General features: G+C 46.3%; 1 protein-coding gene across 1 annotated transcript; it reads left to right on the top strand.

Annotated features, from left to right (window-relative positions):
* The first annotated feature begins 2,368 nt into the window (after window positions 1-2,368).
* RPL26 (ribosomal protein L26) lies at window positions 2,369-8,298 on the top strand. The gene is made up of 4 exons (XM_054689236.1): window positions 2,369-2,481; window positions 4,148-4,320; window positions 5,097-5,237; window positions 8,108-8,298. Exons 2-4 carry the CDS (start codon window positions 4,153-4,155, stop codon window positions 8,234-8,236), a joined length of 438 nt encoding a protein of 145 aa, XP_054545211.1. The 5' UTR covers window positions 2,369-2,481; window positions 4,148-4,152; the 3' UTR covers window positions 8,237-8,298.
* The last annotated feature ends 6,754 nt before the right edge of the window (window positions 8,299-15,052 follow it).

The raw sequence follows: 15,052 nt of genomic DNA, 5'->3' as shown, positions 1-15,052 counted from the left end.
TCCTTCCTGGAGACGATGTGTCATCTTGCTTCACACCTCCGTGCCTTCCCTCAAGCTATTCCCATTGCCTCATGCAGCTAATTTTAACATTCTTCAAAAGTCACTCAAGAGTGACCTCACCCCTCTTCCCTGACCCCAGAGCCCTCTAATATTCCAGAAGCATAGAAGCACCCAGGCCAGTCAGGCTTGGAGTATACTACGATCCTGTGGTTAATTCAGTTGTTTATCTCTCCTCTTAAGACAATGAACTTTCTGCAGGCAGACTTTGGCTAATTTTGTAATCCCAGCATCCAATTCAGGGTTGCTTTGCAAAGATGATCCATAAACATTTGTTGAAAAGCATTACAGCAGAGGAATCCTCACTAAAATTGTGAATTGTGAATAAAACTTGGGACTATTTCCTTCACAGCTTTTAAAACACAACTTTTAAAAAATTATTGATTAAACTTCATTTTCTTTTTTTTAAAGATTTATTTATTTATGCATACAAGAACTGGGGTACAGGCCAGAGGTGCAGGGATGAGAGGATTCACCAGAGACAGAGTGGGGAGCAGAACAGGCAGATCAACCAAAGTACACTGCTGAGGGGAGCAGCAGGCAAGACAGGAGAGGTCTGCTGTGCCATGTGGGTAACCCCCTGGTGCCATGTGGATAACTCCCTGGCCAGCCGGGGATGGAACTCGTGCTGCAGAGGCTGCAGATAGCTTCACGTTGCAGTGCTTAACCCCTTGTACCACCAGGGAGGCCCAAACTTTTTTATTTTCTTACATTGTTGCTTGTTTTGTACAATATTTAATTTCCCCCCTCAGGTGTAGTCCTCATAAATCTCCCACCACAGGCCTCCCTAGTGGCACAGGGGTTAAAGACTCAGCACTGCCAAACTATTGCCAGGCACTGCAGCAAGAGTTCCATCCCCAGCCAGGGAGGCGACCCACATGGCCCAGCAGACCTCTCCTGTCTCGCCTGCTGCTCCCCTCAGCAGTGGATTTCAGTAGATCTGCCTGTTCTGTTCCCCACTCTGTCTCTGGTGAATCCTCTCACCCCCACACTTCTGGCCTACACCCCAGTTCTTGCATGCATAAATAAAATCTTTAAAAAAGAAAACTCCCACCACTACATCAATCATGAGCCATCACCTTAGTCACCTGCACTCTTCCCTCCTGTTTTGATCCTTCTCTCTCTCCCTCCCTAACGTATGCCTCAGATTTAGTTTGCCTGCAAGTTTTTTCTTTATTTTTTTACCGTTTGTTCAGTTTCCCTATATTCCTCCTAGAAGTGAAACCATCCAATATTTTTCTGTTTCCTTCTGACTTATTTCACTGCGCATAATCCCTTCTAGACCATACATGTTGTTAGGAATGGCATGAGTTTATCTTTTTTGATTACTGAATAGTACTCCATTGTCTAAAACACAACTATTTTAAGATCATAAAGCACGTGTTCTTTATTGATTATAGTCTGGACCCTCAAGGACATGGCTTCTCACTCTTTTGACTTGACCTCACAGATTCCTACAAACTGGGAACATATACAATTACCGCAAGGGCTGGGTAACCAGCCTGCAATACGTTCATCTATAAGCCAAGGGCTTTACAGGACCTTACACAAGCTCCTCCCACTTCCGTGTGGTTCAATATCTTTTTGTAAAATGGACTAAGATACACCAGCAGCACAAGACTACTGGATTAAAGGAGTTCCTAATGAAAAGTGAGAAGAGTGTCCGTAGCACTCAGCAAGCTAGTACTACATATCGTGTCTGATGTATCATTATGAAATGTGTCTTCTGCCAGCATGACACCTGTATTCATTCAGCAGAAACCGATCCCCAAGATGCCCGGCTAGGCACGCCGCGGGAGTTCACCCTGCCCCGCAGCCTGTCCCGGAATTCATTTGCAAGGGAGCGCATCACCTTGCCCTGCTTAAGCTCTTTGACTGCATGACAGCAGGCAGCGAAATTCAGAAAGAGGCTCAGGTCTCGGCAGGGAAACACCTCCTCCCGCCGCGCTCCTCGGGCCAACGCGCTCGGTATCACTGGGGGGCTCGTTGGAAACGCGGGTTCAGACGTGCTTCGGGGGTGGCGGGCGGACCGACGGGTGGCCCGACTCCTGGGAACGCGCCTCGCAGACCGGAGCCGAATCTGGGGCAGACCCCACGGCGGCAACAGCGCGCGCCAAGCTGTGTGGGCGGCAGCCGGCCCAGCAGGAGCCGAGGTACCTGAGGACTCCACACGCCCACGCGTGCCGGGCGGGCAGGAAAGGTGTCCAGGTAGCCGAGGTGCCTGGCGCCACCTGGCGGCCCAAAGTAGACCGCGCGCGCGAAGCCCGGAAGTGACGGGACAAGGACCCCGGGGGCCGCTCGCTCCTTCATCACCCACCGGGATCGCCAGATCCTGAGCAGCCCCCGCCACTCGCGGGGTGACGACGCTTCCCAGACAACACCGCTGCATAACCCAGCTCTCAAGAAACAGCAGGAACCTGAGAGGTGAGCTTTGCGGTCCCGCGCAGCGTCCCTGGCAGTTCCCCTCCTAGCCGCGAGAGGACACTAGTCACCAATTTCTTACCCAGTTTCCTACCCTCGTTCGAACTCGGCGCCTCTCCCGCTCCGAGACATCGAGTCTCGCGAGATCTCTTGTAAACTTGCCGAACCGGAAGTGGCGTGTGGGCCTTTTCCCTTTTGCGGCCATCGCTGGAGCACCGGCGGGTGAGCATTTGCCGGGGAAGCAGTAACAATCCGCAGCCATCCGTTCTCAGGCAGCAAGGCTTCGGACCCCGAGGAGTCCTATATTCTCCAGGCAGCCGAATGGCACCGGAGGAGAAAAGCTAGGATGATGTCGACCTGTTTTTCCCCCTAGCTGAAGGACGCCGAACTGGGGAAGAGGGGAGGAGAAGGGGTTTGGGAACTTCGAATCGGAACAGGGAGAGGAGGGATTCTGTGGAAATAAAGACAGGTCTGGACAATGTAGTTTAAAGAATGTTCTCGAGGGGCCTCCCCGGTGGCGCAGCGGTTGAGCGCTGGGTTGCGAAGCTGCCCGCGGCCTCTGCGGCGCCGGTTCAATCCCCGGCTGCTCCCCGGCCACCAGAGGAGGATCCCACATGGCGCGCAGACCTCTCCTGCCACCCGCTGCTCCCCTCAGCAGTGTACTTCAGTCCTTCTGCCTGCTCTGCTCCCCACTCTGGCTCTGGTGAATTCTCTCACCCTCCCGCGCTTCTGACTGTACCCAGTGCATGTATAAACAAAACAAACAAACAAATATAATAAATAAATAAATAAACATGCCTCTATTTTAAAAAAAAAAAAATAAATAAAGAATGTTCTCGAAATGACCTTGGTAAAACCAGGGAACTTCGAGGCTCTCGCACATGGGGAAGTTTTGGTGCCCGACAGTGCAGTATTTCCAGTTTGGGGTGATGGGGGTCTGATTGATTTTGCATGTGGCTAAATGTTCGCGCTCAAAATCTCATAAGGTAGCGATGGTCTTTCTAAAACGTGATGTTGTATTTGAAGAATTGAGTGGTCGCCCTGCTTTGCACTCAGCAGAGATAAAGTCCTAGCCTGTACATAGTACTTCAGGACTTTGAAGGATGTAAACAAAGTTCAGTGACTAAAGGAAGTATTTTATTAATGGGGAATTTTTTTTTTTTATAGAGGCATGCTTTATTTATTTGTTTGCTGGTTTGTTTTGTTTTGTTTATACATGCACTGGGTACAGTCAGAAGCGCGGGAGGGTGAGAGAATTCACCAGAGCCAGAGCGGGGAGCAGAGCAGGCAGAGGACCGAAGTACACTGCTGAGGGGAGCAGCGGGCGGTAGGAGAGGTCTGCGCGCCATGCGGGACCCTCCTCCGGTGGCCGGGAAGCAGCCGGGGATCGTACCGGCGCCGCAGAGCCCGCGGGCAGCTTCGCAACCCAGCGCTCAACCGCTGCGCCACCGGGGAGGCCCTAATGGGGAATTCTTTATTCCACAAACACAGTACCTATCCTGGTGAAGCAAGTTTTTTAAATTTCAATAGGCCGTTCAGTTTAAGTAGTTCTTTGATGGAGTTACAGAGCATGACAGTTTCTGTGAGCCTTTGAAATTTCAAAATGAAATTATTGCTGTTACTTGCGTGTGGTCATTTAAAGGTTTACACCTCTTAATTTCTCATTTAGCCAAAATGAAGTTCAATCCCTTTGTGACTTCTGACCGGAGCAAGAATCGTAAAAGGCATTTCAATGCGCCATCCCACATTCGTAGGAAGATCATGTCTTCTCCTCTATCCAAAGAGCTGAGGCAGAAGTACAATGTCCGATCCATGCCCATTCGGAAAGATGATGAAGTTCAGGTATGTGCTTTTTTCAGGTCATCTTGGCAGGTATCCTGCCCACTTGGCATAGAAGACCACCCACATTCTGAGAACAGAATTAACTGCAATAGAGTTGAGCTGGGCACTAAAAGTCAATTTGTGAAATTAAGTGAAAAGCTACACTTTTTTTTTTTTTTTAAGCTATCACCTGCAACGATTGATTTTGGCTGTCTCTAAAGTGCATCTATATCATCCATATTTCATGAGGTTAACATCCACTTAAATAAAATGATACCATTCCCAAATTGTATAGGTTGAGACCATCAGCTGCTGTGCTGTTAAAATTGCCAGTAGAGTGGGGAGGCAGTCTGCTGTGTTTTCAAGATAACACCAGAAGGTTTGCAAACAAAGACAACAATCTGTTCAGAATCACTGTTTTCCTGTTAAGCTGAGGATCACTTGGGACTCTTAGGTAGGAAAACAGTTAACCTGAAAGATGGAGTAACAAGTTCCTTGTGATCAACTTACTACGGAAAACCAGGTGGGCTAATTTTTTAGCTTTTAAGAAACCCACCACTGCTGGTGGGCCATTAGTTGTGTGGATGCACTGTCCATAGCTGTAGTCTTATACATGGGGCATGGTTTTTTGGTAGGCTAACTAAAACCAGAATTACTGACACATTTCTATTAAGAATACAATCTTTCAAAATTGAAAGGTCCTAAAGATTTGATAGAATGTTTATGATTACTGCTTTTCCTATTTACAAGGTTAATATTGTTTCATCTGCATATTTCTGTTTTTGAATTTTTTTTAGGTTGTTCGGGGACATTATAAAGGACAGCAAATTGGCAAAGTAGTCCAGGTTTACAGGAAGAAATATGTCATCTACATTGAAAGAGTGCAGCGGGAGAAGGCAAATGGCACAACTGTTCATGTGGGCATTCACCCCAGTAAGGTAGGTGAATGCTTGAACAGGGAGAAGGAAATTAGTGCAACTGTTGGCAAATATGATTTGTTACTTATTTGCAGGGCAACTCCCTAGACACTGGTTTTAGGTGTGTTGGAAATCTTAAAATCTTTATGAAATCAAGGTCCCTTTAAGTCATTCTGTGTTTAATATGTTTTCCTAAAAAGTTATTAATGAGCTGTTTGAACCATCTTAATAAATGCACCTTAATATTTAGGTTAAATTGAGCTGACACTGTTTACTTTTGTGCATTAAAAATGAGTTGGGGGGGCCTCCCTGCTGGTGCAAGGGGTTAAAGACACAACCTATGAAGCTATCCACAGCCAGGGAGCTACACACATGGTGTAGCAGACTTCTCCTGACTCGCCCGCTGCTCCCCTCAGCAGTGTATTTCAGTCAACCTGCCTGTTCTGTTCCCCGCTCTGTCTCTGGTGAATCCTCTCACCCACCACACCTCTGGCCTATACTCTAGTTCTTGTATGCATAAATAAAAAAACTGAGTTAGCTGTAAGGCCGCTTTACAAGCCTCTGCAGTGTGATTATTAAAAGTCAAAGGCTAAGATCCCATGGACGGTGGTGTAATGTCAAAGCCGAGATAGACAATCCAGTCTAATTCTATAGCAACCAGTGCCTTTCCTAGACTTTAATGTGAATTATCCAATATTGTCGCTAATCTCGGTTCCCTTTTTTTTTTTTTTTAAATGTTGAATGTAGAGGTAGTGAGTACACATAGTGATTGATCAAATACTGAAATGTTTTGTGGGTTTTTGTTTTGTTTTGTTTTGTTTTTTTAAAGATCTTGTGTTGGCACCATGAATTTAATTTTCAAACTGCAGAAAGATGAAAGACCTCCGTCTTTTGCCTAGAATTCATTATTAACATTTTGCCTCCTTTGCTTTATCTCACTTCCCCACCCCACAGTAGTCACAAGCCTCATGACACTTCAGCTATACTTCAGTATGAATCTTCTAAGAGCAAGTGCTTTCTCATTCTTGAACTGTGCCAGTCATATTTTTGCTGCCCTCACCAGATCAGCTAGTACCAGGGTCACTGATCCAGTGACAGCAGAACTCCTGTCACCCCCACTGCTCCCCTCAGCAGTGTTTTTCAATAGATCCTCCTGTTCTGCTTCCCACTCTGTCTCTTGTGAATCCTCTCATCCCTCATACCTCTGGCCTGTACCCCAGTTCTTGTATGCATAAATAAATTTTTTTTTAATTTTTTTTTTTTTAAAGACTTCAGGTATCTACAGGCGGATGGCTTGTCCCAGACCTCAGTATCCAGTTGCCTCTTTTGCATTTCAACTTGGATTTCTAATCAGTAATCTCAAACCTGACATTTTCAAATTTGTCTTTATCTTTGAAACCACCACCTCACAGTGTGTGACAGCCCTAGTCTCATTGTTCCACTCAAAATGTCATTTTTTATGTTTAAATATCCTCTGTCAGTCAATAAGACTTACTGCTGTTACCAGACACCTGTTACCATTAAAGTGGCCTGTGAGACCGTATCTCTTCTCCCCTCACCAGCCACTTCTTAACAGAAGCTTACGCCACTCATAGTGATCTAGCCCCCTAGCCTTCTCGCTGTTTCTACAACTGTGCTACTCAGTGTGTCTTTTGAGTAGCATCGCCTGGCAACTTCATAAACCTGCAGATTCTGTTCCCAGCTAGCTTAAGTAGAATTTGGGGGTGAGACCCAAGGGTCTGTTTTATAGGCCTTCCACTAAATGCAAGTTTAAAAAAGACATCTGTAGGGCCTCCCTGGTGGCGCAGCGGTTGAGCGCTGGGTTGCGAAGCTGCCCGCAGCCTCTGCAGCGCTGGTTCGATTCCCGGCTGCTCCCGGCCACCAGAGGAGGGTCCCACATGGCGCGCAGACCTCTCCTGCCGCCCGCTGCTCCCCTCAGCAGTGTACTTTGGTCCTTCTGCCTGCTCTGCTCCCCGCTCTGGCTCTGGTGAATTCTCTCACCCTCCCGCGCTTCTGACTGTACCAAGTGCATGTAGAAACAAAACAAATGAACAAACAAACAAATAAATAAATAAAACATGCCTCTATTTAAAAAAAGAAAAAAAAAAAGACATCTGTAATTACATTCTCGGGCTTCTGGACCTTTGTACTTCTCTTTAGGACACTTAGCCAGAGAGCTCGCTTCACTTTTATCCCTTTTTAGGTGTCTGTTCAAATGTAGCCCCATCAGTAGGGCCTTACCTAATCTTCCTATATGATTTAGCTCCTAGTCTCCAGCATTCCATGGCCTCTCCCATTGCCCTGTCTTTTCTGTTTAAAAATTTGGTGTACATTCACGTAATTGCTTTCTATCTCCCCATACTGGAAAATAAACTTAGTGATGGCAGAGGATTTCTTTTGGTCACCATGCTGTTATTTCCGGACCTAGTACAATGTTCTCAAAGGACTTCTTCATAAAGCTAAATTTTATCTAGTATGGAGTCTTTAGCAGTTAGATCTGTTGAAGTAAGATCTGTGCTAGTTTTGCAGGTTACCACATTTAATTTCCAATGCCATTCTAAAGGTACTCTAAAAACAACTGTATATGACTTGGTTGGATTGCAAAATTGGAATGAGGAATAGAATGGATGATTTTTGCAGTAAAGCATAGAAGATATGAGAAGAACCATTAACCTCATACTGCCTTCCATCCCTTGTTGGTAGAAAATTAGCATTTAAGTCAGATTTTATTTGGGGCTAAAGAATAATTTTTGGCATTTGTGAGTAATATAATCATTTCATGTTTAGGTGTCCACTAGGCCGCGTTAGAGAAATGGGGTTGAATGTTGAGCCTTCTCCTTCCCATGTGTTCAGTTGTTTAAAGCTTAGAAGTGTTTTTTCTTCTTCTGCAGGTGGTTATCACTAGACTAAAGCTGGACAAAGACCGCAAAAAGATCCTAGAACGCAAAGCCAAATCTCGCCAAGTAGGAAAGGAAAAGGGCAAATACAAGGAAGAAACAATTGAGAAGATGCAGGAATAAAATAGTCTTATATACAACTTTCATTAAAAACTGCTTAAATGAACTCTTTGCTATGTGTGTGGTGCTTTGGGATACTGCCTAGTTCTTAGTGGACTGGTTTTCAGGGAGCTTTAGGTCTCTGGAGGCCGGTCACCCCTATCTTAAGTAAAGTTGGTTTTTTACATTTGAATATCAATTTTTTTAATCATTGATGTTCTTTCTAAATTTTCTTAAGACTGATGAGATTTTTAAAGCAGCATTTTGGGGTATATCATGGCTTGTTGAGGCCTAGATTAAAAACTAAAACTAGTTGGGACCACTGCCTCTAGAACCTTTATCCCTATCTAAACTATATGGAGGCCTCCCTGGTGGCCTAGGTATTTAAGTCTCAGTACTATCACCCCTATAGCCTCAGGTGGATCCCCAGTCAGGGAGCTAACCCACATAAGGTACAACAGACCTCTCCTGTTTCACTTCCTGCTCTCCTCAGCAGTGTATTTAAGTAAATCGGCCTGTTGTGCTCCCCACTTTTGTCTCTGGTGAATCCTCTCAATGCCCTCCCCCCACCTCTGGCCTACACCCTAGTTCTACACAAAAATTATGGCTATTTTATGGACATAGCATGTTTTAAGATATTACATAAGTTTTATATTGCCCTTAGAAAAGCCTTGTTTAGACTAAATAGAGGCGCTGCTGTGGCTTCCTGTTAACACCCCTGACCACTGCTTCAGTAGGCCCCCTTTACCATTTTGTTCGTATAGTGCTGGATGAGACCCATGAAGCCCAAACAAATCTCTGGATTGCACTTGGAGCTTGTTTATAGTGAATTAAGTAAAATGGTGTTAGATGTGCACCCCCCTGCCTTTCCTCGCTTAAGGTTAAATTTGTAAAATAGGCAGAAAGATTACAGTTTACTTACCAGCCTGGAAGTTTTGTAAAGTGACAAAATAGCTAAAAACGATTTTGCTGCGGGAAGTTGAGTGGCTGGGGCCTCCCTGGTGGTGCATCGGGTTGAGTGCCTGTGCTGTGAAGCTGTCCGCAACCCCTGCAGTGGAGGGTTTGATTCCCAGCCGGCCAAGGAGATACCCACATGGCTCGGCAGACCTCTCCTGCCTCGCCCGCAGCTCCCCTCAGTAGTCTTCGTCTGTTCTGCCTGTTTTGCTCCCCGCTCTGGCTGTGGTGAATTCTTTCACCCTCCCGCGCTTCTGACTGTACCCCAGTTCTTATATAAATAAATATTTTTAAAAATATGTTTTAAAAAGTTGAGTGTCTTCCAGACCACGCCTTAAACGACCCCGCGGAGCACCGACACGCTGACAGCCCAGGGGAATTTCCAGCCCCTGAGCGGGTTCCTGCCCACCCCGCGCCACGGCTGGCGGCCTGCGGGAGGGGCGGGGCTTCCGGTCCGCGCGAAGCAGCTTCCGGCGTGGCCTCCGGGAAACGCGGGGCCTCCGTGGGCGGGAGGTGAGGCGGCGCTCGGGTGCGGCTGCACGCGGGCCAGCGGGTGGAGGGGCTGCCCGGCCCGGCGGCCTTGGCAGGGCTCCTTCCGGGTCGCCCCCTCTTCTACACAGGTCTGGTGGTCTCCGGCCCTTGCCTCCTATCCCCCGCCTGGCTCAGTCATTCAGCCCCGAGCGGGCTGTCCCGGGAGGACCTGGCGGGGGCGGCGAGGAGCTGGAGCCGAGTGGATCCTGGCGCCGCCAGAGCTGAGTCCGCGGAAATCGGGAGGGCACACAGGAGGTGGTGCCCGAGCCGGGGCTTCTGGAATAAGAGGAGTTTCCGGGCTGTGAAAGAAAGGTGCTTTATTTGCATGAATGAATGCATGGTCTCCATTTTCACAGTCTTCAGAACAACCTGTTATAGAGCAGCCCCGATATTAAACGGGTTCCTGGCTGTGGGTCCTCACCCGCGCGCTTAAAAGGGACTTATGAATACTCCACTACAGACACACACAAAAGGTTAATAAAAGGTTTATTTACAAGGGAAAAGGAAATAAGGAAATTGTACAACTCAGGGAGAAAATAGGGAAATAAAGTCTTTAATGCGTCCTACCCGATCCGACGACCTGGAAACCCAAAGTCACTCTCAGAGCTGGCGGGATGCTGCGAGCTGGCGGAGAGCCAAAATGGGGATCCCCAAAAGCCCATGTGTCTGCCTTTTATAGCCACCTGGCTGCTTAACCCCACCCTCAGGTCCCAGCCACCTTCCCTTTGGTGGTGATGGGATTTGGAGTTCCCAGTGTCTTTGGCTTTGACCTGGGGTGGGGGTGGAGTCCACAAAGCCTGTATGGAATTAGCTTTGGGACATCCTTTTCCCCCTAACAATTCCCCCCTTTCACTTTTTGCCACCATTTCCATGGTGATGAAGATCGAATATATGGAGGTTGGGATGCAGTCTCAGATGAACATTTTTTCCAGGTTCCAGAGTGAAAGAAAACCAGTCTCTCCAAGTATTTGTCCATTGTGGAAAGCAAAAGTCCTCTATTCCTGGAAAAACAGTTCATCAGTTCAAGCCAAAAAAAAAAAAAACATGTGGAGGCATTAGCCAAAACAGGACAGCAGATATGTATTTTGATATATTTGTTGTCTTGTTTTAGCCAATGCTCCAAATTTTTTTTCTTTTGGCTTGGATAATGGACTATTTTCAAGTAATGGAAAACTGTCCTACTGGACATTCATGGACAATGCTGCTGACTAATTGTTGCTTCTCTTACACACATTGTAACCCTGAAAAAAAGACTGTCTCCTAAGATTACACCATGAGATCTGTGCCACCATAGATATGGTGGAATAAAAATTAAAAGGGGGGATTGTAACAGGGTGGTCCCCAGGAAAGGGGGAGGTTCCCTGACCCTCCCAAGGGAGGGTGGAGCTGAGCAGGGAGAGGAGAAGCTGCAGAAAAGACTGAGGAAGGAAGGAGCAGGATGGAGCCAGGAGACCTGGAGGAGGCGCATGGAGCCTAGAGACACGTGAAGAAACTGCGCTTGTCTTTTGGTCATGGACGGGGTGACACAGATGTGGGTGAGACCCGTGGGGAGGTGACCATGGCAGCTTTTATCTTGATGTTGATTTTGCTCTTTTCCTTCCGGGATTGTCTGGTTGTTTCTGACCCTTTTCTGTGGATCCCCGCGGGAAGATGCTTTAGACTTGTGGCAGGCTTTGGGGCCTTGTTCTGGGCAGATCCCATATGGATGGACTTTTACCCACGAGGGGACGGGTAACTCTGGGTGCTTCATTTAGAAACTAGGCTCTTTGCCTTTCCTGTATTGTTTCCTAATTGTATTAAAGTTCCTTCCCATTAAAGTCTCATGTGTTTTGTGTTGATGCGGCGGATGGCAGAACCCATTTAGAATAGGCAGGTTTGCGGGGTTTGGGCTGCCCCTCTCCCTGTCCTATAACGAACCCACTGTTCTGGAGATTAGAATCTCCCCATTTTATTGTTGAAACTCTTACAGGATAGGGAGAGGGGCATCCCAGACCTCGCGAACCTGCCTGCCCTAAATAGATTCTGCCATCTGCAGCATCAACCCAAAACATATGAGACTTTAATGAAAAGGAACTTTAATATAATTAGTAAACAATACAGGAAAGGCAAAGAATATAGTTTCTAAATCAAGCACTCAAAGTTACCCGTTCCCTCGTGGGTAAAAGTCCACCCAAGCAGGATGGGCCCAGAACAAGGCCCCAAAGCCTGCCACAAGTCTAAAGTATTTTCCAGTGGGGACCCACAGAAAAGGATCAGAAACTACCAGAGTCTGGAAGGAAAAGAGCAAACTCAAGACAAAAACCGCCATTGTCACCTCTTCATGGGTCTCACCCACATCTGTGTCAACCAGTCCATGACCAAAAGGCAAGCACAGTTTCTCCACGTATCTGTTGCTCCATGTGTCTCCTCCAGATCTCCTTCTGGCTCTCCATCCTGCTTTGTTCCTTCCTCAGTCTCCTCTGCAGCTTCTTCTTCTCCCTGCTCAGCTCCACCCTCCTTTGGGTGGGGCAGGGAACCTGGAAACTCCCCTTTCCTGGGGACCACCCTATTACAAAATTAAATCCTCACTTTGCCCAAGTTAATCACACTGAATGGTAAAAACCAGAAGTTGAATTCCTAAGCCTGGACTCTTAACCATACTCTGCACTGCCTCAATACTATACCTTTAAGTAAAGTGTTTGACAAATGTCCTTTGTAATCATTTGTCACAGCGGGAATATAGCTAAGTAGAAACTTCAGAACATATACACCTGAACTAGTCAACTAAAAGCAAAGAGCTTCAGTGAGTGCAGGTTTTGGGGAGGTGGGAGAGATGGCTATCAGCTGGAACTGGTGAATGCAAATGGAAAGGACTGATTTGAGCTAAGTGTCATTTGAAAGGTCAACACAAGAACATCTCAGGGCTGAGAGGCCAAAGCAAAGATGCACAAGTGAGCAAGGAAAGGAAATGATCCCCATTTTCTCTAATGAAGCTCATTTTATCAGTTACTCCACTAACATACTGAGAAGCTGACCGCATTTCTTTAGGCCACGTTTCTCTTGCTCCTTTAGCACTTGTGGGAAACCAGAGAGTACAGGCTCAGACTAAAGGTAACTATCTGGCGCAGACACTCTTGTTGCACCTCTGCTTCTCTGTGCAGGGTATTCAATAAATCTGCTTTTCCTGGCCCTCAAAAAAAAAAAAAAGAAGGAAAAAAAAATTTAAACTAGCTGTGCCTCTCCACTCCAGCTTGTTACCAAGCAGATCTTTCCATTTTTCAAGAAAGTCAAATCTAGAATTTGAAATCTCCCAAGTTGTAAATATAGGTAAACCAGATTTAAAAATGAAACATTGTGTGGACTAACCAAAATAAGTCTACTAGCCAAATTTGCCTCTTAAGCTATACTTTAGATTTTCATTGTATTATGCAAGGACCATATCACATATGAGAGACTGATGGCGAGTTCAAGTTTATTTTATATTACCAGGAACACTTGACCAACTTCATTATTTTATAGCCAATGAAAGCCAAATAGGCCCATGAGGTGGTCAGTGTCCTATTGGATATTTTCACAATTCTTGGTACACCTAACATACTGGAGTCTGACAGTTGCATAGGGTTCATGAACCAGGTTGTTAACAAGCTCAATGATATTTGATGTAAGATTGTTTTTGCTAAGTACCACCCTGGCCAAGGCCAGGGCTTCATGGAGCAGGTAAGCCATGATGTCAAAAACATGATAAGTTCCTGAATGCAGAGTCACCACTCACGACACTGGGCCAAAGGCCTGCGATTCATACAGTTGAGGAATCAGGCCTTTGATGTTTCCTTGCAGCAAAATCCGTATGAGGCAATGTTCGGTTGCAAAGCCAAAATTGGGCTATATTCCTCACACTTACCCTGGGAAACTGTGGCTGTTTTACAGAGGAAGAACTACAAATTGCTGAAGAACAGCCAGAAAACAGCCTCCGGATTAGGTAGGAAGAAAGGACTGAGATCGGAGCAGACAGATTTGATATGGATGAGGACATCGATCCCACTCCTGAAGCTACAGAGTCCAGCACCTCACAAGGGGCCTCAAGTCATGTCTGCTGGTGAACTGACACCTTGCTGAGTGAACACTCATTGTGTCTCTGGGTATCAGATAACCATCTGAGAGCTGTTGCCAAAGACCCCAGGGGATAAGAATATGAGGTCTTCCATCTCCAGTCTCATTGTCCATGGAGGCTCTGAGAAGAACCCATTCCATGTCTTTCTATCTCTTTTCTCTCAGGGCTATCTATAATCTTTGGCATTTCATGACTTGCAGAGCAGTCTCTGGCTTGTTTTTATATGGGTCTTTACATGCCCTTATCTGTCTTTCTGTGTTTTCCTTTGCTGTCTCTTACAAGGCCACTATTAACCCCCAATTTCATGCCTTTGGATTTATGGGCCAGTCCTAATCAAGGATGACCTCATCTGGAGAGCCTTATCTTAATCACATCTGTAGAGACCTCTTTTCCAAGTAAGGTCAGATTTACAAGTATTGGACTTGGACACATTTTTTGGGTGGGGACACAGCTCTACCAACTACAGTCAGAATGTTTGTGGAACATAAACTGGTGTGGAGCTGGTGGGACATACACCTAGTACTTATTCCTTCCCCTGCCTATATCTATTCTTCAGACAGGTGTCCTGGAACATGGGAAAATCAGAGTGTAGATGAAAGACAAGTAATGACAGAAGAGATTGATTCACCATGCCCTAGAAACTGGCTGCCTCTCCAGTTGAGCGCAATTTCTTTCCTGCCTTAAGAAAAACTCTATGTACATCCCTGCCCTCAGAATGGCATGCACAGAGAATTGTGCAAACTGTTTGAAATGTATTTCAAAAAGTAGGTCAGAATTAAGGCATGGCTGAGACTTGGGTCTGAGTCTGCCAGCTGTCCATGCCTCAAACAGAAAAGCATGTTGAATTTCTGGAGCAGATCAGTGCATTGCAGGAAGTGACCAAATGTCAGGGAAACAACCAAGGACTCTGGAGCAAAATGAAAAAGTTGGCCTGAGGTCACTGATCCAACCAGAGCAAGAAGTGGAGAAGGGGAGCAAGATTGTCACCCACCTCTCCAGTCTGGGTCATGGTTCAGAGCAAGGATAACTGACACAGCCGAAGGGAAGCTTAATGCCTGGGTCTGTGTATGCTGTATTCCCAAGGCTTAGAAGAATGCTAGCCCATCAGAGGTTTTCAGTAAGGATTTGTTGAATAAGTAAATGATTCTGAGATGGGCACAGAGATGGGCACAAAGAGGGAGGAAGTTTTTCTCCCATACATCCCCCCTGCATGTCCTCAAACCATCTAAAAACCATTCTGGTCACCCTTAGTCCCAATATCCTCT

Source organism: Talpa occidentalis, unplaced genomic scaffold, assembly GCF_014898055.3.
Source record: "Talpa occidentalis isolate TD23 unplaced genomic scaffold, MPIMG_talOcc4v2.1 talOcc4.7, whole genome shotgun sequence".
NCBI classification, from domain to species: Eukaryota; Metazoa; Chordata; class Mammalia; order Eulipotyphla; family Talpidae; genus Talpa; species Talpa occidentalis.
This window is presented reverse-complemented; position numbering and strand designations above follow the sequence as displayed.

Coding starts and splice junctions, on each gene's coding strand:
- RPL26 (XM_054689236.1), top strand. CDS start 4,153: ATGAAGTTCAATCCCTTTGTGACTTCTGACCGGAGCAAGAATCGTAAA. Junction 4,321..5,096: donor GGAAAGATGATGAAGTTCAG/GTATGTGCTTTT, acceptor AATTTTTTTTAG/GTTGTTCGGGGACATTATAA. Junction 5,238..8,107: donor TGGGCATTCACCCCAGTAAG/GTAGGTGAATGC, acceptor CTTCTTCTGCAG/GTGGTTATCACTAGACTAAA.